General features: G+C 38.4%; 1 protein-coding gene, 1 long non-coding RNA gene and 1 pseudogene across 2 annotated transcripts; 1 reads left to right on the top strand and 2 right to left on the bottom strand.

The window, feature by feature from the left end:
- Positions 1–3,366: 3,366 nt before the first annotated feature.
- Positions 3,367–3,491, bottom strand: LOC132045458 (U5 spliceosomal RNA; annotated as a pseudogene).
- Positions 3,492–4,307: 816 nt separating this feature from the next.
- LOC132045456 (synaptotagmin-5-like) lies at positions 4,308–11,873 on the bottom strand. The gene is made up of 13 exons (XM_059436048.1): positions 11,568–11,873; positions 11,342–11,444; positions 11,205–11,257; positions 10,987–11,107; positions 10,607–10,728; positions 9,616–9,717; positions 9,296–9,370; positions 8,629–8,708; positions 8,028–8,178; positions 7,702–7,932; positions 4,847–5,128; positions 4,589–4,702; positions 4,308–4,478 (listed from the first exon to the last, which is right to left on the bottom strand). The coding sequence occupies exons 1-13, from the start codon at positions 11,670–11,672 to the stop codon at positions 4,335–4,337; spliced, it is 1,683 nt and encodes a 560-aa protein (XP_059292031.1). The 5' UTR covers positions 11,673–11,873; the 3' UTR covers positions 4,308–4,334.
- A 1,843-nt stretch (positions 11,874–13,716) lies between these two features.
- On the top strand, positions 13,717–14,385 carry LOC132045455 (uncharacterized). The gene is made up of 2 exons (XR_009412420.1): positions 13,717–13,986; positions 14,072–14,385. It is a non-coding gene; the product is annotated as an uncharacterized LOC132045455 (long non-coding RNA).
- Positions 14,386–23,239: the final 8,854 nt, after the last annotated feature.

Here is a 23,239-nt window from a genome sequence, read left to right as displayed (position 1 = left end):
GAATTGCATGTTCCATCTTTCAAATCCCTGTTTTACCCTTATGGGCCCGTTTCCCAAATTTCTTAGGTTAGAATTTGACCTAACTAGAAGTATAGCAATTAGAGGTGTCGTTATTCATGGTTTACTTAGAGGAGCTATGAAAGGGAAAGGCTAAGGTGTGACGGTTCGTGGCTCCTATTTGGCTTTCTAGGTAGGTTACGGCTTACCTTTTTTGCTAGACTTCGGTTAGCAGATCATATGTAGAGTTAGTGATTGTTGGAGAAAGCATGTAAACCTTCAGGTATGAAGTTGGAATAGAATACTTAGGTTGGTATTGTTGTTGATTATGGTTTGTCACCTTATTGTGTTCTATTGAGTTGTTGCTTATTTGTGAGTTGTTGGCTTGTTGCCATATGATTGATTCTAGAGTTAATGCTTAGTGATTACTTGTGTGTCAAAAAGCATAGTTATCATGATTGAGGTTGTTGGAAAGGAAAGAAAGGTTTTGATATTATGAGTGAGATTTGTGTCCATGTGTGGCACCATTGATTCATATAATCTTGTAGGCATTGTTATCATGCATTCACTCATTTATACATATTTTGGGATCAGGTTGCACCACAACACTTACTTGGATCGGCTTGCGCGTGCTGACTGGGATCGGGTTACATGTTCCGCAATATTGACTATTGGATCGGGCTATGCGCCACAATAGGTACATAGACTTAGAGGTCCCCCATGGGTCATGACTGTCGAGGCGACGAGATATTCCGCCTGAAGCATGTGTGTATCATTACATTTGCATTGCATTCATCTCATATTTACCTACGGCATTGTATTGGACTTGTTGGTTGATCTTTAGTGATACGTGAACTGGATAGTGGTTCTTGATATTGTGTTTCGGACTTATAGTGGGATTTGAGGTGATTTACTAGACTTGCTGGTTTGGTATTGGATTTGATATTTAGACTGTGTTGAATTTTATCTGATTGTGAGCATGCCTACTTTTTCAGTCTCTTTCTTATATCTATGATTTTCTAACTGTTGTCAGCCTATGATGCCTACTCAGTACGTATTGTTGTATTGAATCTATTTTGCTGCATTCTTTCTGAGTGCAGAGTTTATGACTGGATCGACTTCTGCACTTCATGACTGAGTCCCGAGGCCGTCTGACGAGCTTTCCAGGGGGAGCACTTGGATGGATTCGCTGCCCAGATGCCTCTTCTTAGTTACTTGTCTTATTTTGATATTCTGAGACAGTGTTCCATTTTCAGACTTGTGTTCACATTTAGACTTGTAGTATTTGTAGTAACGGCTCTTGTACGGCCTTAGACAAGATTCCTTAGGATTGTTGTATTATTTTTCGCATTTATTCCCTTATCCTTATTGTTATTATCTATTTTTGACACTTACATTTGGTTGTCTTGATTACTTTATTGTGATTGAAGGAATGATTTGGAAAAGGTTTCGCCTACTGAGGTGGGAAATGGTAGGTGCCCGCACGTTCCTCTGGTTGGGGCGTGACACAAACTATCGATTTCCACTCTTCCTCTCAAATGGCTACCACACGGTGCTATTGACCCTCGATGGCCACTCTTCCTCCCTAATGGATAGGCAAACACCACTAGGATCTATACTGACTACCCTTCCTCCCGAGTAGCTAGGCCACACACAAACAATAAAGATCATAGAATATTAGCTGAATCACAAGTCATGGCTTGGAAGCCGAATCTCAAATCATGGCGTGGAAGGCGAATCACAAGTCATAGCATAATAGCCAAATTGTTCATTGTGGATTATGTTTGTCATCTCGTTAATAGGGTAGATCAAGTGATTAATCAGTTTAGAAACCATGTTCAATCATTAATGAACTTTCAACTCACCAAACCTGTTCATAGGGCAAAACTCATTAAAGACCCAAGCTTTAGAAACCAAGTTCAGTCATCCCGTAATAGGGGAAAACCATATTTAAAGATCACTTTAGAAATCAATTCGATCATCCCATAGTAGGGGCGAAACAAGCGAAGATTATCTCTTTCAAAATCAAGTTAAGTCATCTCTTATAAGGGGGTAAAGCATGTTCAAATTCAAAGCTTTATTATTCAATTTCAATATTACTTTTATAGGGAAATCGCAGATACATACATTAATATAATACATATAACGTTTAATGTGCGCTTGTCCCTCACGCACCCAAACTTTGCAAAAGAAACCATTTTTAAAGGTTCAAAAGTATGTTCGAAAAGAGACATACCTCGATTCCTGCTATAACGCTACCAAACGGGTTTTCCGAGGTTCAACAATCACTCTACAATGATTAATAATGATAAAGTTCAGAACTTTAGCCAAATTTCAAGAGTTCCCACCCTTATCGAAAACTAGGGATTTTTGTGCCCAAAAATGTGTTCTTGAATCCCCATAAATCATCCATGGATTCTTATTGTTTCTAATACCCTACACTAGGCTAGACCCTCTAAATAACATCAGTAAAGATCAAATACCATACCTTTAAGAAGTTTCCCAAAGTCTCATTCAATTTATCTTTCTTCAATTTTAAAGAATCTATAATTTCGAAGGATGAACTAGCGTTAATTTGATGTTAGATTGGGTTAGCAATGATGAAAATTGATCAAGAAATTATCTTAGATATTTTGGGGAAGAATTAGGGTTGTTTTCTCTCAAAAGGTCATCCAAAACGAAGTGGGGAAGAGTTTTGATGAAGTTGGGCTTTTATAAAATTCGTGAAAAATCGCACCGGGCACAAAATGGCCTGGCGTGGCATGTGGGGCATTGCAGCCCGCCCTGCGCTAAGCATACTTTACTGAGCCTGCTGATTTTTCTATTACTCTAAAAAATTGGCTTGGCGCGGGGCGTCGTGGCCTGCATCGCGCTAGGCCAACTTTTCATTGAATCGACAATGTTCAGTAAATTATTTTTGAGGTGGGGTAGATGGAATAGATCCTCGAATATAGCAGTTGCAAGAATATGCATATGGAGAAAGGCAGCAACTCTGGTGCTGTCATCTGATACTGCAAATGTGATAAAACAGAGTTACAAAGATGAAACAACAGCAGCTTATTTTTATTTTTTAAATTCATTTCTTATCAATCTTTATCCCTTTTTTTTTTTTTTTTTTTTTTTTTTTTTTTTTTTTTTTTTATCACGATGTATAAGTTTCTACTACATTTTTTTTGAAGTGTTGATTCTTTTTCATAATTCTTTGGAACGTAACTGTGTTTAGTGAACAAGCAAGTTTAACATTCAAAAGTTAATAAAATATAATACGAGTTTCAAAATATTATATACTTGAATTGTTGGGGGCACTCGATAAAGAGATCCCTTAAAATATAATACGAGTTTCAAAATAGTATATACTTGGATTGTTGGGGGCACTCGATGAAAAGATCCCTCTAAAAATTGACGTATGCTACTAGTTGCAGCACGCACATAGTATTCTTTAATTCTTTAGTAAAAGACAAAAGAATAGTTCGCTATGTGCTCATTGCGTGGCTGCGTGGGAGCGGTTGTATATTGGCTGTAGGAGTTTATATCAGAGTAGACAGCTGTCAATTGCCTTTTCTTTCGGTCTGGGAATGGTAGACGATCGACTTTTTCATGTCATGATGGTATTTGAACCACAGCTTTATTCTTAGTTTCATTCTAGTAAATCTATAGTATTAGTTAAGGTTGTTTATTTCAAACTTCAGATGCTCTTACATACAACAAAAACCTGTAGCAGTAGTTAAAATTTATTACAACTCCTTAATTAAAGCAATGATTCTCAGCTCGTGCATTTGCACGTCTTTGAGAGGTAGAAAAGAGGTAGAAATCCAAAATTCCGACCCTATAATAAGAAAAAGAACAAAGTTGTTTCTGTTCCCCTTCATCTGTTTCTGTTCCCCTTCATCCTTTGTCCTTCTTAAATCGAGTTGAATTTAGTTGTTTATATGCATTGGACAAGTTTGCCTATCAATGTCCTTTGCTTCTTTAAAAAAAAAAAAAGAATCAATTCCTTGGTTTCCTGTCTTTCACTCAAATTTACATGAAACAGAACATGTTACTAGCTAATAAGAAAAGGGCAGCCTGACACTGGTTCTGAAGAAGCTGTTAACAAGTTTAACCGGAAAAAGAAGACTACCTAGGAGATTGTAATTACAACAGACATTTGCATATGGAAGGCTACAAGATCTCTGAGTGTTGTTGCTTCTGTTAATTTTTTGCTCCATCTAACAAATTTGAAAGCTCTGCCTTTTCCTTCTCATTTTCATTAGAGGTAGCATTTCCTGTAAAATGTCATATATATACTCTTTGGGGAAAAAGAAAAAATGTTCTCCCTAAATCTAATCTCAAATGAATCAATCTCGGATTATTGGTTGTGGTGTCCATTTAAGATGAAAGGTTAATCTCCCCGACTTGGCACCATCCAGGGGAAAGGTATCTTTAAATTCCCCTTCAAGAATAACTCTTGTGAGGGTCATGATGCATCTACCAATTCTATCCTGAAATTTGCAAGTTTTGACAAAGACACAGCAGACTCATAAACTTTAAAAAGCAGTGGAGCAAAAGTGTAACACTCAAAGCGGACGCAAGATAGTCTAAAAGAATATACCTTCCCAAATGTGTCATGGTCCCAAACTTCCAATATGAGCAAATCATGTAATCCATCTTCAACTACAAAGTCAAATGTCTGGTTCCACACTGGATTAAGGGTGTTGTTTAGAACCTGAGATTAGCAAAGAACAATGAGTACGACAAAAGTTACTCAACTTCAAAATCTTGAAAAGTAAGGACACAGAGCAACTTAATGAAATATCAGACAAGTTAGGGGAAGATAATATAGCATCCTTCAGGGTACACAGAAACTTACTCGGGTTTTATTTTTTTGTTCAGATTTCTTCATAATCAGTACAACAAAAGGATCAGATTTCCCCAGAAGATCAGTAACAGGTACATCTTCTGCTGATATTACTGTCACGGAAAGAACTCCTCTAAAGAGGATGTCCCCTTTCTTCTCAGACACTGCTTGTGAAAAATTAGCAGACTCTGGTCTAAGGGCCTTTTCCAAGGTAGTCAGTGCATAGTCAGGTTTAAATCCCTTCATAAACACACTATCCATGCCAAAAGGACAAAAGAGAAGCTCCAAGTGTACCTGTGTTAGTTGACAAGAAAAGTGTTTTGGTTAAGACTCCAGTTTATGCATTGAGCTCCAATCACACAAACAAGAATCCTCTTATGAGTTCTGAGGAGTGTATGGAGAGACCACATAGCATGGACAGGCATCCTACGTGGACAAAACCATGCAAACACGATGTAATACAAAAATGAGAAAACCAGAAAAAAAAAAAAACAAAAAAAAACTTCCGTGTAATACATACAGGTTGGCTCAAATAAAAAAGCACACATATTTGTCTATCGAACTTTATTACTGTATATTTTATGGTTGATCAACTATCACGCGCATATTACCCTCTTCAGCTAGAAATGTACACCTACGCTGTTTTCTTCTGCTCTCTTCTTTTTTATTGTTTCTCTCTAAATAAATCCTGCTAAATATTTAAAATACCAATGTTATAATATCAGTTTCTACCGGAACAAGAAGCCTTCTGTTCCAGACTTCCACTGACACTGAGATTTTTTTTATTTTTTTGAGAAGAAGATTCTGCTTAGGAAGGCCAGCCCTGATCAAACAACTATAACAACTACTATGCCTCAATCCCAAGTAAGTTGGGGTTGGCCATATATATTCGCGTGAGTCTTGATGCCAAACAGTTGTTTGCTTTTACGTTTTGCAATAACCTAAGCAATATTTGCTTGCTTACTTGTTATGTAAAAGCATGCATCGTTCCGTGCAAGACTCAAAGAAAGAAAAGAGAGTTAGAGAAATTGCCATGACATAAATGATTTGTGGTCTCAATTACTTATTTTTATCATATTCTGAATTGGCATAGTATGAGGTCATTGGCCTTCATCAGACATCTGATGCAACAGTTGTTGGAAAACCAGAAATATGTTTTGCTGTAGTTTTTTATGTGTCAAAACTTTGTGTTGTCTAATGGTCATTCCCTTAAATGGCATATCTTTTCCTTGCTGACTCTGGCTGCTTGGGCAATACATGAGAGCCAACATTAGTTGGGATTATTTTATTTAGTCACGTTCCCCGCGACCAGAAAATGAAGGTAGCAGAGATGCAGATGCTGAGATGGATGTGCGGTCATACCAGGAGAGATAGGATTCGGAATGAAGTGATTCGGGACAAGGTGGGTGTGGCCCCAATGGTGGATAAGATGCGGGAAGGGAGATTGAGATGGTTCGGCCATGTGCAGCGGAGATGCGTTGATGCGCCAGTTAGGAGGTGTGAGAGGCTAGCAGTGGAGGGCCCGAAAAGAGGGAGGGGTAGGCCAAAGAAGGCCTGGGGAGAGGATATTCGGCAGGATATGGCGCTACTTCAGTTTACCGGTGATAGGAGGGTGTGGAGGTCAAGGATCAGGGTAGAGGGCTAGTAGGGGGCCGCGAGGATTTCTTTTCCGCATTAGGAGTTTTATTATCTTTTTTCACTCGCTTATTTTTTGTATCTCTCATATAGCTTGCTTGTTTCTCTCTTTCTTTCTTTAACGTCATTTATCTTATTATATGTTGCTATTACTGCCTATTATTATTGTTGTCTTGGCACCTTTTCTTGAACCGGGGGTCCATCGGAAATAGCCTTCCTACCTCCTAAGGTAGGGGTAAGGTCTGCGCACACTCTACCTTCCTCAGACCCCACCATGTGGGAATACACTGGGTATGTTGTTGTTGTTGTAGTCACGTTCCCCGCGTATAGCGGGAGCTTAGTGCATCGGGCTGCCTTTTTTTTTTTTTTTTTTTTTTTCATACGTTTACTTTAGTTCTTACGTTTTCTATGAGTCATTTAGTCCTATTTCATTTTACGGTATATGTGCCAATAGAAATATATCTTCTATTACTTATTATTATTATTATTATTAACATATAATATGGGTATAAGACGAGCTTAAACGGACTGGTATGGTCAAACAGAGGCAAAACAAGAGAGGTTGTAGCAGGACGGAACTTGACAACACAAAAAAACAAAAAGATTTCAAATCTAAAATCATAAATAATCTTAAATCTCATTTTTCTGGATTCTGAAAATGATCCAGCTACTCTATGTCATTTTACAAGAACATTCCGAAAGAATCAATGATTGCTGCTCATCTTTATATACAAGTGGTCCTTGAGAAGGGTGTGCTACGCGCTTGCTTAATTTGTATCAAGACACAGAACATAGAAATAACAATTGATTGGTCAGCTGAAGAACTCAAACACCTCTCAAGTTACCGTTGGTCAAAAATCAAATTTCACATGTTCCTTTTAATTATATTGTTGAGACTATATCTACTGGGTGATTGGTGTATTTATTTTCCTACAGATTAAGGATGATAGTAGGAGACCACAAAACACAGAGCATTAGGGAGGTCTAAAGGCTTTCAGCCACTAAGAAATTTGGCTAGGAAGGTGAGAGGTAATGGTATTCTATTTTAAGAAGAAAGAGCAAAAAAGTCAATTATGGATGATGTCATTCTTCAGTTCATCCTAATAATATTCAAGAATATTTGCAGAAAGCTCCAAGCTTAAATATAATGAGGCAGACACGGCTACTCCTCCCAATCGAATATGGTTTGATGCATTCGAATTCAACAAGACTGTTGGAGAGAAATATCTTACCTGTCCTCTGTTTTTGGTGTCCCTCTGGATCTCCAAATCCTTCAGCAGTTTCAACCACACATCCTTCACTTTACCAGGCTCAAGGTCTTTCAAATCTATTCGAGCGCAACCAATGAATTCAGCATCCTGAATCCCTTCATCATCATAAACTTTAATTGTTAAATGTTGTGTCGATATGTCTTCAACTATGAACTCAAAGTGCTCATTCCAGATTGGATTTAAGCAGTTATCCTTAACAAACCAAACAAACAAAATCTGGAGTTAAACATTTCTCATCAGGAGATAAACAAATTAACAAGGACAACAAGAGACACAAGTCCTCTTACAATAACTTTGCTGGTCTTTGTCCTGTCACGTAGTGGACGTATAAACAACTCAACAAAAGGATCAGATTTCCCAATGAGGTCTTTATTAGTCAATTCTTTGGCTTCAATGAGCTTGACTTGTAATACACCAACCGGCTTTAGCTCCAGGTCACTACAATAATACAACATCATTTTAGACAATTTCATGTGCAGTATAGATCTAGCGTAGTTTGTAATGGTATTTAACTTTTCCCCTTTATCTTGACTTATTCCTTTGTGGACGCAATTCTTCATTTCTTCATGATCTTTTCTACTTAAACAAAAGTCACCAACATAGACTGATAAAATTATCAGAAGAAACAATTGGGCAGTGATGGAGCCAGAGGTTGCAGAAGTTATATCTACTTCAAGGGAAGAAGGTTCATATCATTCACTTAGGATATACCTTATAGAGGGAGAGCAAGATAAATTTATATGGCAGAACTATTTCACAAAGTATTTATTTTTGCTTAGGTCTGTTATTAAATGAAGCTACCGTGTTCAAACGAAAAAGAACCTTTCGTTTCAAGTGGTAAAAACATGTCACGCAATGATTATAGCGTTGGTTTCAAAAATGGCACACCTATAATCTCCTGGTAATATGGGAACAATGTTGCGGACAGGCCAAGTGATAGAATCTTCAATTGCATCCCGTATTGTACCCTGTGCAGCAGATCAAGGAATTGCATTTAATTAAGAGTACTTTGTTGTACCACCAAAATGCTCAATTAGAATTGAGGAATCTTTTAATTGTAAAAACTTATGGCGATAAATACTCATCGTGAATCAACTAACTAATTGCAAGAATTTAAGAGAGCAAGGCCAATGATGAAGAACAAGGATGCCATCCAAACTTTCAACAATCTCAGTTTATGAAAATCTCATGCCAATAAAGCTTTAAAATCAAAATCAAAATCAAAAACGAAAATACTTGAAATGCTACTTAACTGAAAGAAAGAGTCATGCAAAATGCAGTTGTATGAGAAAGATGAACTAATTAATGTAAAGAATAATGCTATAGTTTTCAATTCATTTGCACCTGAACAAGAAAGAAATAAAACTGTAAAAGACATGGTAATAGAGAAATAACTTGTATGTCATTCCAAAAAGTAAGCAATATAATAATGTGTGCTACCTAAGGTAAGAAATAAAATAAGAACCCTACAAATCGGCTATTTATATATGGGAAATGTACATGAGTGAGAAAGAAGTCTATGTTCATTCGTTAACAAACACATGACATTTCAAACCTCGATGGCATCAGATACTCCAGGAATAGCTGAGATATCACCACCCACAACTTTGAGAGTGAAATCCAGATTTTTCTACATGCAGAAACATTCATGACAAGTATAATATCAGAACCAACATTATGAAACATTCTTTTTTCTTGTAAATGAGAATGAGAACGGAACCAAATACAAATCTGAAGATGAAGATCAAGCATTTAGTCTGTTCTTACCAAGTCTATGAGCCTTAAATAATACATAAAAGAAAAAGTGTAATCCGGGACAATTAATATCCATGAAAACTTCATAAACCAAATCATAGAGGAAGAGTTTGCACTCACCTTGTGACGCAAGGAGTAACAAACAGCTCCGAAACAAGGAAGCTCCGCAACCAGTGGTTTGAATATCAACCGGAAAACGCCAGTGAATCCAATATTCTTGACCTACATTTAACAACGGGATTAGGAGAGGGATGAAAATATGTAAGACGATTCTTGATCAGTTGTGATGTTTCCATGAATATTGTCTTGATCTTTCAGCAAATTTTGGATTTCCATACATCCAGTATATGTAAAAGTGACTATGTACTCATGAGTCAAGAAAGAAAGTGTTTTTGTAACTTGAACTGATGATAACAGCATACACCAAAGTAGTAAATATTCGTTTCAGTTGAATGACATATCAATAAAGACTGTTACCCGCATTGGTTGAGAGCATGCGTTGTAGTCTCTTCACACTTGAATACTGAGCTTTTTGGGCATTTATTCAATAGGCACGAGTGCAGTTTTAAGTTGATTAACGGAAGAATCTTAGAAATCTTTGGAGCAGCAAAATTCTTAAAATATTTAATAGAACGCATAGAAGATGGATGTGGACTAATTTTTTAAAGGAAAGATGAATAGTTTGCTCTCTAGTTTTTTCTTTTTTTGGTTCTTCTTTTAAGAGGTTCCTCTCTAAAGTTATTACGTTGCGAAAGTGTTACAGAACGAACATACAAGAAAAAATCAGAAAATCAGCACTGAGATGGAAGGAATGACCAATGAAGACTCAGATTTACCCTAACTAGGAATCATTTTGATAATCTATAAGGGTTTGCCTCTGATATATATGCGCACAAGAACACAACTTTATTTCACCTGCAACTTTAAAAAACATCTGTACACTTACAAATTTGACTTTTGCAGCTTAGACTACATTTCTTCCAGTGCAAGTGAGTTATGGTTTCAGACCCAAAGTTTCATGGGATTTATTCATTTTGCTGTTTGAATCAATATGTTCAGCTTACCGTTATCAGCTATTCATTTATTGCAAAACGGAAGATGTCAAAAGTACCTGTATAGGTAGTCCTACACCAACTAAAGTCTTGATATCGAGCACAATATTGGGATTGCCATCCCACTGCATTTCCAACTCCATAATAATTTCCCCAGGATCACTATCAAGAATGGAAACTCCTGAAATGTCAAAACGAGATGTCAGAGTTAAAATTTTCCAAACAGAAAGTGTTAGTCCTACTCGCTGGATGCCTGGAAATGAGAAAACTGCGACAAGCACCAGGAATACTACTGAAGAACATGAAATCTCTACCTGCCTCAATTTCTGATCATACATAGAGCAGCTTACTCAAAGCTAATCAATATAAAAAAGGTGGACCTTGAACTACACTCAATACTTTAATTAATGTCAAAACATGCGGCAACTATTGAACTGACCTGTGAATGATGGAGCCACAGTACCCAATGTAAGCTTTGAAAACTTCAGAGCAGCTAAGATAGATGGTCTATATTGCTCAAGAATTGGCTCCACAGAGGTTCTTATCAACTCTGATGCTGCCTAACCAGAGAATCAATAGAAACATAAAATGAAACAAGAAAAACAGTAAGAACCAAACAAGAAAAGGTTGTGCTAGATTTGCAAAAAACACAATTACCTCATCAACATAAGGCCACATTTTTTCTAAGTGTTGGTTAAGCCAATTCAACTGCAATTCACAAAAGGTATTGCAACCATTATTAATACTTTCAACTACTCAATTACAGAAAAGTAATAAGCAAATGCAACTCAACTTTTGCTTCTGTGAAAAGACTACCCAAGAAGGGTATGCTTCAGGTGGCAGAAGTTTTCTTGAATCTTGAACTGTCATCCTGGCAAATGCTGTTATGGCTTTTGCCTAGCATATATATATATATATATATATATATATATATATATATATATATAGAGAAAATGAAATATTTAATCATTAAAATAAAAAATAACAAAATTCCAATCTCAATAAATAAGAAAAGAATACCAAATCAATGCGAGCTTTGGATCTGTTATTCTGAAAGCGAGCAAAACAAACAATGAGAGCAACACCCAATGCAGCACCTAGGAAGAACCCCAAAAAGAAACCCATGTTTGTTTTTCAATTCTTGAAATGAAACCGACCCAATTTTATATATGCAGCAGTAGTTTCTCCTTAGATTTTGTTTTTGAAAGAAAGAAGCTTTTTCTTTTTGTTGGAGAGAAAATGTTGGAGTTATGAGAGGAAGGAAGGAAGGAAGCCGCGGGACCAGGGGTGAGGGAGAAAAAAAACAGAAATTTGATTGGGAAGTTGAGGCTTACTCATTATTTTTTGTGCCACCGCGTGTCATGTGCGTTATACTCTATAAACATAATAATACTCTGGTCTCACTTCCGATTTCGACAATCAAACAACAAAAATTTGCACCGCGATTTATTTGTAGCCTGTTTAATATTTTAAATTATTAATTATTGTGACTTATAATGTTTTTTAGGTAGTTTCTAATAAGTAAATTATTTTTCAAAAAAAAAAAAAACTGAAAGATTATACGTCCCAATTCACCGTTAAAATTAATAAAAAAAATTGACTCTCTAAATCTGAAGTGTATCACGTAAATTCGAATAGAGGGATTAATGACTAATTTAACTGAAAAGTTGTGGTCTTCTGCTTTGGCTTTTTTAAGTATGTTTTGCTCAAGAAAGGAATAAAATTGTTTTCTTGAGTTTTCTACACTTTGTTGCTTATTTTTTTCATTACTTTTGGATTCTTAGTAGTATTGGGTGGAGGAAGCGAATAAAGAGCGAGTTTGTTGCATGTTTTTTCATGGAGAATCATTGATAAAGTTGTGTAGACTCACTTCTATGTACATGCAAGCATAAGTGCCAGATTTTTGAGAATTCCTAATTTGTTTTGAGTTTAGCATTGTAGGGAAATGTAGCATAAAGTGTGTGTGCAATCTATACGGGGTGATTTATAAGAATGGCTGTGGAGATGGCTAGTTTTGAACTGTTGACTTAGCTTGTCTCATGAATAAAATATCTATTTCCAAGATCATTGGGTTTACCTAAGAACGAATGAATTTTAGAAACAAATGAGACTCTTTTTGATAATTCAACAAAATTAAATGAGTAAATTTTAATGACTTACGTGCTATAAAAAAAACTATTTAATAACTTTGTACAATAAAATGAAGTAAAAGATGAATATTCATTTATGAAATTATCACGGAGGAATTAGAGGTTGCTGACTTGTATTTTTTGATGAGCTGGCTACCAAAAAGTTGTCCATTTTTACTAGAAACGGGTTGCGTGTCTTCGTACCGAAAGTTGAGATTTTGGTTTGCCGTCGTGCTCCTGCCGATACTTTGAGTGGAAAACCAAAGTTGCTTTCTAATGTATATCAAATTATAAATGTAGATTATTTATTATGTGTACTTACATGAAATTTTAAAAGAATTTATTAAAGCTTGTCAATTAATAAGTAATTTTAATTTTTATGGCTTCTATATAGTTTTCGACTTCTTTATACAATTGGCCGATATTATCCTGCAAATACAACATATAACATGATTAAATGACCTATTATGAATTTTAGTATATAATGCCTAAAAAGATTTCACACAAGTTCAAAAGAAAAAAATTAAAAAAATAAAAGTTGAACTACGTATAAAAAATATATGACCAAATTTTAGATAATTGTTCTAAAGTTTTGTAGAACTGGTGGCGTAAACTTTTTATTCGTCTAGGTGTGAAGAGCATACGGTATATTTGTCAAACTTTTTTAAATAAGGACAAACTATAAATGGTGGGATGAAAATGCCTAATTGAGAAAATCAGACTTATATGTGAGGAAAAGGTCCAAATTAAGACATTGCTGAAGTTTATAAATTTTTGTAAGAATTTTTTTTTTTTTTTTTTTGGTCAAATGATTTTTTTTATTTAACCAATAAGCAAATCTTTACAACTAGCTTTAGACTCCGCTAGATTCTCCAACAAAAAATCCAACAAATAACATCAAAAACTCTATGTGACCAACCTGTTATAAACTCAGGCTAGCCTTAGACTAGATATCTATTCAAATTATTTAGGCATTCTGCCAAATTACTGTGTTTCTGCCCAACAAGATGCAACTGCATGAAAATATCCCTGATGAGAGTCGTGTGTATTCTTCTTCAAATTGAATCTGCGTTGTTTCTCTCAATCCCAAGTTGATAGACAGTTGTTGAGAAGAGAAACTCAATTATAGCATTCCTTGGTCTTTTGTTCCTCGCCTTCTTTGCCAACCATCTTACTTCATTTTGTCAATTGTCAATAGTTCTATTCAATCTCACCCACTATAGTAGAGCTTTCCATACATATTTAGAATATCCTCTGTAAAATAACTGGTGGTCATGAGATTCAGCCACTGTACTTTCACATAAAACACAGTCTGTCTACTCTTGTATGCCCCATTTACTTAATTTGTCAACTGTAGATAGCCTTTGCTGCATTGCTAACCACAAAATAAACTAGTGCCTAGGCATAGGTCCATGAAGCAGTACCAGAGTTTTCCACTCCACCTTTAGATATTTAGGAAGCATCATCCCATAGGCAGTTTTGATGCTAAACTTCCCCTCTTCACTGTATTGCTGCAATGCATTTAGAACATTTGGTGCATTTGTAGATGATATACATTCCTTAGCAGCAAGTATCTTTCTAATGATCCTACTAGCCTGTTTAGGAAGCTCAATGTCTTCTAAGTTTCTGTTCTTGATATAGTAACAATGTATCCATAGAACCCACAATGTGACTACGGGACATAAAAGTAAGTGCGGCTTTGTTTTAGGTTAAGTCAAAATTGTTTAGTCCTCCAGCTGACTTGGGTTTATACAAGGTTTCCTGGGATACCAGAGCTTTCCTGGAATTTTCTTTTGAGCCATTCCATAAGAAACTTCTGCAAATTCTAGCCACCCCGTACTTTCATGTTAGAATTCGTCTTAACTGAATCAATATGAGTTGGAGAGTTTAAGGACCTCTACAAAGATAATAATGGATTAAAACAAGTATTAATGAAGTATCGTGAAGGTTGGAGGTTAAATGAATCAAGGATGTTATAATTCAAACTTTCAGGGTTAAATTGGGAGTGCTTAATATGCTAACGAAGTTTTTTTTATTTTACTTGAATCATATAATATTCGTATGTTAAGTTTTGAAGTCAAGCCAATTGTTAAACAAAAGTCGGCGAAAGTTATCGCAAGTTACGTTCATAATTTTATTGAAATTTGGGTCTAATGTCACTGACCTTTTCTCCCAATATACTTGGAGTTATGAGGAGATCCACCCACCACATTGAATAACTATTAGTCTAGTTTCCAACGTATTAAACCATTTATCAATGCACCGTCAAAGTATAGTGATATTTGCATTTTTTTGAGACTGCGCAGGTAGCCTCTTTTGGAACCCACTTAGGCGGTGGCCGACCATGGAGAGTTTCAAAGTGGTCGAAAGGCTCATTTTTGGTCATTTTAGACCAAGGTCACTTCCCACATTCTCTCAACACCTCCCTAATAGTTCTCCAAGGTTCCAAAGTGAATCCAAGGTGGTTATAGCTAAACCCAACCTCAAATGCTAGTTTAAGCGAAGAAAAGTGTTTCCATGGTATTGGGATGGCTTTGAGGTTTCTTGTAAGCTAAGGGAAGATTTGGCTACAGGTTTTTTTTCTTTTACTATTTAAGGTAAGTATAACACCCAATTTCTTGTGCTTAAGCTTATGTAGGTGTTGGTTAAGTTGTTTGGGTGAAGAATTTATAAGATAGTACTTGAAATAGCATAAGATGTTGTTGTCTTTTGTTGGTTGTTGTCACGACCCATCCTGAGGGCCGCAACGAGCACCCGGTGCTAGCCTACCCGGGCACCCCTTAACACACTTTACATCACATTCTAGGTGAGCCACATGATTATATCATACTTTTCATTCATCATCATTCTAATCTCATCGGGCAACAACATATCTATATCATCAATAACATCTATGCCCAAATAAATGTACATGCGCCGACGAGGCGATCAAACAACATCCCAAAATATAGGCCGACAAGGCCGAACATATCTAACCATAGACACAATGTCTACCAGCCTCTAAGAAGGGTACATCATATCATAACATATGGGCAGGACAGGACCCCGCCGTGCCCATGAATATATACACAAAAGAATCTATACCAAAAGCTGCATCTCCGAATGAAATGGAGCTCGCTAAGTAGTCCCCGAGAAAATACAAACATGGGTCCAATCGTCTCCGTGGCCACCGCGGCATGACGCGGTCGTCCACAAACAAAAGGACGTCAACACGAAGAATGTACTGAGTATGTAAAGCATGATCAATATCAATATAGAAGCATAATGGATAACATATGAAATATCACAAGATGGGAGATAATAGCATCATCATCATAGCACTTACCTGCTTTCCATAGGGACGTTCCATTTCTATTGCGTGTTCGCGTACATACATTCATATTCTTGCTTATTTACCTTTTGTATCTATTTTCGTACTCATATTCATATCTTCCCTCATACTCATGCTCGTATCATGTACATTTCATATACATAGCCCTTACTTGGCACTTACATGGTCTCAACATATTCGTACTCTAATTGATGTCATATACATAGCATAGTCGTACTCTTATAGATGTCATACATATAGCTTATTCGTACTCATATAGATATCATATATATGGCTTATTATTATATAGATGCATACCCGACCCGACCACGAGGTTCGGTGTTTTACGTACCATGGCCCTACCAAGGCTCGGTCCGGCCCTACCAAGGCTCGGGGGTTGTTCGTACCTCGGCCCTACCAAGGCTCGGTGTTATTCGTACCCAACTAGCGCGCGCGCGTCGTTGTATATTGATATACATATTCGTTATATTCTACCCGGCCATATAAGCTCGGTGTTCACAATAGCCTCTCATGGGCACACATACATATATACATATACATATTTATCATATTCTACCCGGCCATATAAGCTCGGTGTTCACAATAGCCTCTCATGGGCACACATACATATATACATATACATATTTATCTTTAATCTTGTTACTATCGTCATTCATTACTTTCTAACCTCAGAGTACTACTCGTCATATAAGGAACTTAGTACAATCATATCATTTGAGCGTCATTAGCTTAATAGCTTCTCAAGCTAGGATCATTAGAGAGTATCATGAACTCATAAGAGGATGAACAATTGGCCCAAGAACCATGCCTTATGAAAGAAGGGTTAGCCTTACATACCTTTCGTGCAACTATTCTATCACTTGAGCGTTCTCCTTCAAAGCTCACGTTCTACCTTCATCAAGTGCATACTCATATTAGATGATGGATAGCATTTAGCGTTCATAACTAATTCTAGAGAAAATCGGACAGCATCTCCTTTATTTATACGACTTTCCCCATATTACATATCAACTCCCAAACATCAATAATAACGTTCACAAAGTCCTCACAATAGCCTTTAGTCATCTACATTACTCTTACTTCACAATTCACTTCAACTTTCCATATCCATAGTCATAACTTGACAATACGTTCATTCACATACAATATCATTTTCCACACTCTCAATAGCATTTATAACATGATCATATTCATAATTTATCAAGAATCATAACTCATCCCAACATCTATTCAAAAGTGGCATTATTGCACATTCCATGACCCATTTCTTATATTCTTTTGCAATCCAAGCGTTTAAACTTCCTAATACTTTGAACAACATGGAAACATCATAAAACTTACCTTAGATGGTGTTGGATTGAACCTTTCTGGCATATGCCTCACTTGAGCAAAACCCTAGATTTTCCTTCACTTGGATTCTTGCTTTGGATGAACTTTAAAGGGTTTCTTATACTTGATTCACTTGGTTTGATGAAGTTGATCACTAATTCTCTTGAAAACTTGTGGGAGAAATGTGGAGAGATGTTTTAGAGAGAAGGGAAGTGAAATGGAAATGAAATGAAATAAAACTTGAACCCTAATTAAATACACAAATCTGTCCCGACTCGGATATACGGACCAACATATGGTCCGTATAATTTTCACGGGCCGTATGTCTGGACCGTATATTTGGTCCAGTGAGGCATGCCATTCTCCACAACATAAGTCGAACCTACGGCCGGACATACGGTCCGTGTATTTTATACGGCCAATATGTCTGGCTGTGTAATGCCCAGTGGTTCCGATCTTGTTCTCGTCGACTCGTTTGATCTCCAATCCTTATGTAACCTTCTTGGCACTTGTCTAGAACCTCAATACCAATCTAATGGACGTTGTAACTCTTCTTCATAATCCCCTTAAGTCGCCATTAACTCGTTACTCGTAACTTCTTTCCGATACTCATCGTAAGCTTTGCCTTCTCTTGGCAATCTTTCTCGTCTAACATCGAATGTCTTTGAAATCTTACTTAAGGTCATCAAATGCTACTTCTTACTTATCGAGACATCATATACTTCGTGCTCTCCACTAGCCTATTCATTGAGCATCAACGGAAAGTTTTCCGAGGTGTAACATTCTCCCCCCTTAAGAACATTCGTCCTCGAATGTTAAGCACTCGGGGATTCTACAGAAATTTCGCCAGAGTTTCCCTTATAATGTGGCGCTACCATCCTGTCACAACAACCCATAATATCAATGCCTCATAGGGCCACAACATAATAGCAATATAACTTGGCCACACACGACCCAAATACATAAAAGGAAAAACATACATACCTTATGATCTTGACGTTTCATCTTGGCCCTCTTCTGGGGGCTGAAATAGGTGCGGATATTTGGATTTCATGATTTCCTCCGCTTCCCATGTCATTTCTTCTCGATTATTATTTCTCCACAAAACTTTAACTGAGGCCACTTCTTTGTTTCTAAGCCTCCGTACTTGCCTATCTAATATGGCAATGGGTTTTTCATCATAAGCTAACTTTTCTGTCACTTGAACATCATTTAATGGGACGATCCTAGTAGGATCTCCAATACATTTACGTAGCATCGAGACATGGAACACTGGATGGACTGACTCCAAATCAGGAGGTAAATCTAATTCGTAAGCTACTTTGCCTACCTTGCGTACAACTTCATAAGGCCCAATATACCGGGGACTAAGTTTCCTCTTTCTGCCAAATCTCATAACGCCTTTCATTGGCGACACTTTCAAGAATACCCAATCTCTAACTTGGAACTCTAGGTCCCTTCGACGATTATCCGCGTAGGACTTTTGACGACTTTGGGCTGCTAACAATCGATCTTGTATAAGCTTGACTTTCTCTATGGCTTGTTGGACCAAATCCGGCCCTATCAATTTAGCCTCTCTCTCCTTTCAAACCACCCAATTGGGGATCTACACTTTCGCCCATATAAAGCTTCATACGGTGCCATTTGAATGCTAGAATGATAACTATTATTGTAAGCGAATTCAATGAGTGGCAAATGATCATCCCAATTTCCACCGAAATCTATCATACATGCCCGTAACATATCCTCAAGAGTCTGAATGGTACGCTCAGCTTGTCCATCAGTCTGTGGATGAAATGCCGTGCTAAGGCTCACTTGAGTCCCCAAACCCTCTTGGAAGGACTTCCAGAAATTAGCTGTAAACTGAGTACCCCTGTCTGAGATAATAGATACTGGAACACCATGAAGTCGCACTATCTCTTTAACATAAAGCTTTGCATAATCTTCTGCTACATACGTCGTTCTGACTGGCAAGAAATGAGCTGACTTAGTGAGTCTATCCACAATCACCCAAATGGAATCATGCTTGCGTCGAGAACGGGGTAAGCCTGTAATAAAATCCATGTTAATCACTTCCCACTTCCAAGTTGGGATTTCTATAGCTTGCAACAATCCACTCGGCTTTTGGTGCTCGATTTTGACTTGTTGACAATTGGGACATTGAGCTACAAATTCTGCTATATCTTTCTTCATCCCATTCCACCAATACATGGATTTAAGATCATTATACATTTTTGTTGCTCCGGGGTGGATAGAATAACGGGAACAATGAGCTTCTCTCAATATTTGGTGGCGTAGACCTACCACATCAGGGACACATAATCTGCCTCGACATCGGAGAACTCCGTCTCCTGTAATCTCAAATGATGACTCCTCTTTCTGAGGGAGTGTATCTCTGTACTGCACTAGCATAGGATCTTCGTATTGTCGCTCTTTCACTTCCACTACTAGCGACGAAACTGCTGAATTCTGAATGGTGGTTCCCTTGCTACCTGAGTCCACTACTCGAACCCCTAGGCTAGCTAATTGCTGGAGTTCACGAGTCATTTTTCTTTTCTCTGATTGTACATCACATAAGCTTCCCATAGATCTGCGGCTAAGGGCGTCAGCCACAACATTTGCTTTTCCGGGGTGATATAGAACATCAACATCATAATCTTTTAACAATTATAACTATCAAGCGTCGCCGCAAATTCAACTCTCTCGCTTGAAGATATATCAAGGCTCTTGTGATCCGTATAAATATCTACATGAACACCATATAAATAGTGTCTCCATATCTTTAATGCATGAATCACTGCAGCCAATTCGAGATCATGGGTTGGATAATTCTTTTCGTGTTTTCTTAATTGCCTTGAAGCATATGCAATCACCTTGCCATGTTGCATCAATACACAAATTTCTAGCCCGACCCTGAAGCATCGCAATAAACAACATAACCTTCCAGTCCCTGTGGAAGTGTCAGGACTGGCGCAGAAGTCAATCTATCTTTTAGCTCTTGGAAACTATGCTCGCAAGCATCTGTCCATTGAAACTTAGCTGATTTCTGGGTCAGCTTTGTGAGTGGTGCAGAAATAGAAGAAAAACCTTCTACAAATCTTCTATAATAACTCCGCTAAGCCCAGAAAGCTACGTACCTCCGTAGGAGTTGTAGGCCTTGGCCAAGTCTTTACGGCCTCTATCTTTTGGCTATCTACCCGAATTCCATCGGCTGAGACAATGTGCCCAAGAAATGTCACTGAGTTCAACCAGAACTCACACTTAGAAAATTTTGCAAATAACTCTCGAGTCTGAAGAATTCTGAGGACAGTACGCAAATGATCTACATGTTCTGCCTCGAATCTAGAATACACCAAAATGTCATCGATGAACACAATCACGAACAAATCTAGAAAAGGCCTGAACACATCATTCATTAAATCCATAAACACTGCCGGTGCATTGGTTAGCCCAAATGACATTACCCGGAACTCAAAATGGCCATATCTTGTTCTGAACGCTGTCTTAGGGATATCTTTCTCCCTAACTCTCACTTGATGATATCCGGATCTCAAATCTATCTTAGAAAACCATTGGGCACCTTATAGTTGATCAAATAAGTCATCAATCCTCGGAAGAGGATATTTATTCTTGATCGTCACCTTATTCAATTGCCGATAATCGATGCACATTCTTAAAGAGCCATCTTTCTTTCGGACAAACAACACGGGTGCTCCCCACGGGGATGAACTAGGCCTAATAAAGCCTTTCTCGAGCAAGTCTTTCAATTGCTCCTTCAACTCTTTCAATTCTGCGGGAGCCATTTGATAAGGAGGAATAGATATAGGCTTAGTGTCTGGCAACACATCGATAGCAAAATCAATCTCCCGCTCTGGAGGAAGGCCTGGGAGCTCTTCCGAGAATACATCCGGAAATTCATTCACTACAGGAACTGACTGGAAAGTCGGCGGTTCAGCTTCTACATCTTGAACTCGCACTAGATGATAAATGCAACCTTTTGTAATCATTTTCCTTGCCTTTAGGTAGGAAATAAACCTATCCTTTGGTGATGCCGTATTTCCTTTCCATTCTAAACCGGTTCTCCCGGAATTGGAAACGAACCATTTTCATTCTACAATCGACATTGGCGTAACAAGAAGCCAACCAATCCATACCCATAATAACATCAAAATCCACCATTTTTAACTCATGCAAATCAACCATAGTACGGCGATCATAGATCACAATTACACAATTTCTATATACTCGGCTAGCTATTACTGATTCACCCACGGGTGTAGACACCTCAGAAGGTTTAATCGACTCCGGTTTGATTCTAAACCGACCCGCAATATACGGAGTAACGTATGACAATGTGGAGCCGGAATCTATCAAAGCATATACATCATGAGAAAGTACCGATAATATACCTGTGACCACATCAGGAGAAGACTTGAGATCTTTGCGTCCAGCCAAAGCATAGAATACGGTGGCCGAGGACCGCTAAAATCGGGGGGCTCTCCCCGCCTACCACGGCCGACCGGCGCGTGTGAACCCGGCCCCATGTGGCGTATATATGACGTCGAAGATCCGGCCACCGACCCCGAAGGCCGGGTCCTACCTCCGCCACCAATCGAGGGGCACCTCGCATAATACGGCCTCGGCCGACCACACGAATAGCAACCCTTCCGAACCCAACCGCACCGACCCCAATGTAACTTCCCACACTGGGAGCATCGTGGCACGGGTGGCCTCGCCTGACCCGAATCACCTCTAAACTGAGATCCCGAAAAGGTCTAACTCGGCCCGGGATGAGTAGATCTATCAAATCTCTGGCCTGAATACCGTGGGGGCGCACTGGTCATAGAATAGCCTAAATGTCTAGAAGACTGCTGTCTGTGACCACCTCTATACTCATTCATCGGACCCGAAGATCTAGCCCTCTTGCTATGCCCTCTGTCATGCTCACTTCTTTGTTGTTGCAGGCTTTCTTCTAAATTCTGAGCATGGGCCTGGATGCGTGCAATATCCATATTGTCCTGAAGGGATGCGGTCAAACATCTATCCATTAAATGTGGCCCTAGGCCTTTCACAAACCTGTGCACTCGGTCCCCCATATCCGCTACCATGGCCGAAGCATACCTAGCCAAGGAATTGAAGCAGAGACTATACTCAAGAGCACTCATGCTCCCTTGCCTCAAATTTAGGAACTTATCGGCTCTAGCTCACCGAACTTTCGGAGGCAAATAATGTCGGAGAAATGCATCTACAAACTCTTGCCATACCGGGGGAGGTGCATTGGCCCCCTGTGAAGCCATCCAAATCGTGTACCAACATACCGCGACATCCCTCAATCTATAGGACGCTAGCTCCACCGATTTGGTGTCTGAAGCATGTATTAACCGAAGCATCCTCAACATACCGTCAATGAAATTCTGAGGGTCCTCTTCCGGCTTTGATCCAAAGAATTTCGGAGGGTTCAAACTAATAAAGTCACGGGCTTCGCACTAACAGCCTATCACCTTGCCCGAACTTGGCCTCCGAGTCCGGGCCGCAACCAATTGAGTCGCAAATTAATGGCCTCTTTTACATCTTGGCTCGAAGCATCCGGTGGAGGAGCCGAGGTGCCGGAGTCAGGGCCGAGGCTCCCTCTCGCTCCTCTAATATAGGCACTGAACGGGAAGACTGAGATTGAGCCGCACTTTGGGACTCACTTTCTTCTACTACCGGTGGCGGTGCTCTTTCAACCCGCTTTTCTGCCACCGTCTTGCCCTTTTGGGCTGCTGAAGCCTTGGAAAACGTGTTCAATGTTGGAGAATAATCTGATGGTTACAAAAACCTAAAATTTTCTTTAAATAGGCTAAAAAAAGCACATCAACAATTGGCAAAACTGCCCCTGGTGGCAGAATCGATGGACATTCGAT

This window comes from Lycium ferocissimum, unplaced genomic scaffold, assembly GCF_029784015.1.
Source record: "Lycium ferocissimum isolate CSIRO_LF1 unplaced genomic scaffold, AGI_CSIRO_Lferr_CH_V1 ctg6701, whole genome shotgun sequence".
Lineage (NCBI taxonomy): Eukaryota > Viridiplantae > Streptophyta > Magnoliopsida > Solanales > Solanaceae > Lycium > Lycium ferocissimum.
This window is presented reverse-complemented; position numbering and strand designations above follow the sequence as displayed.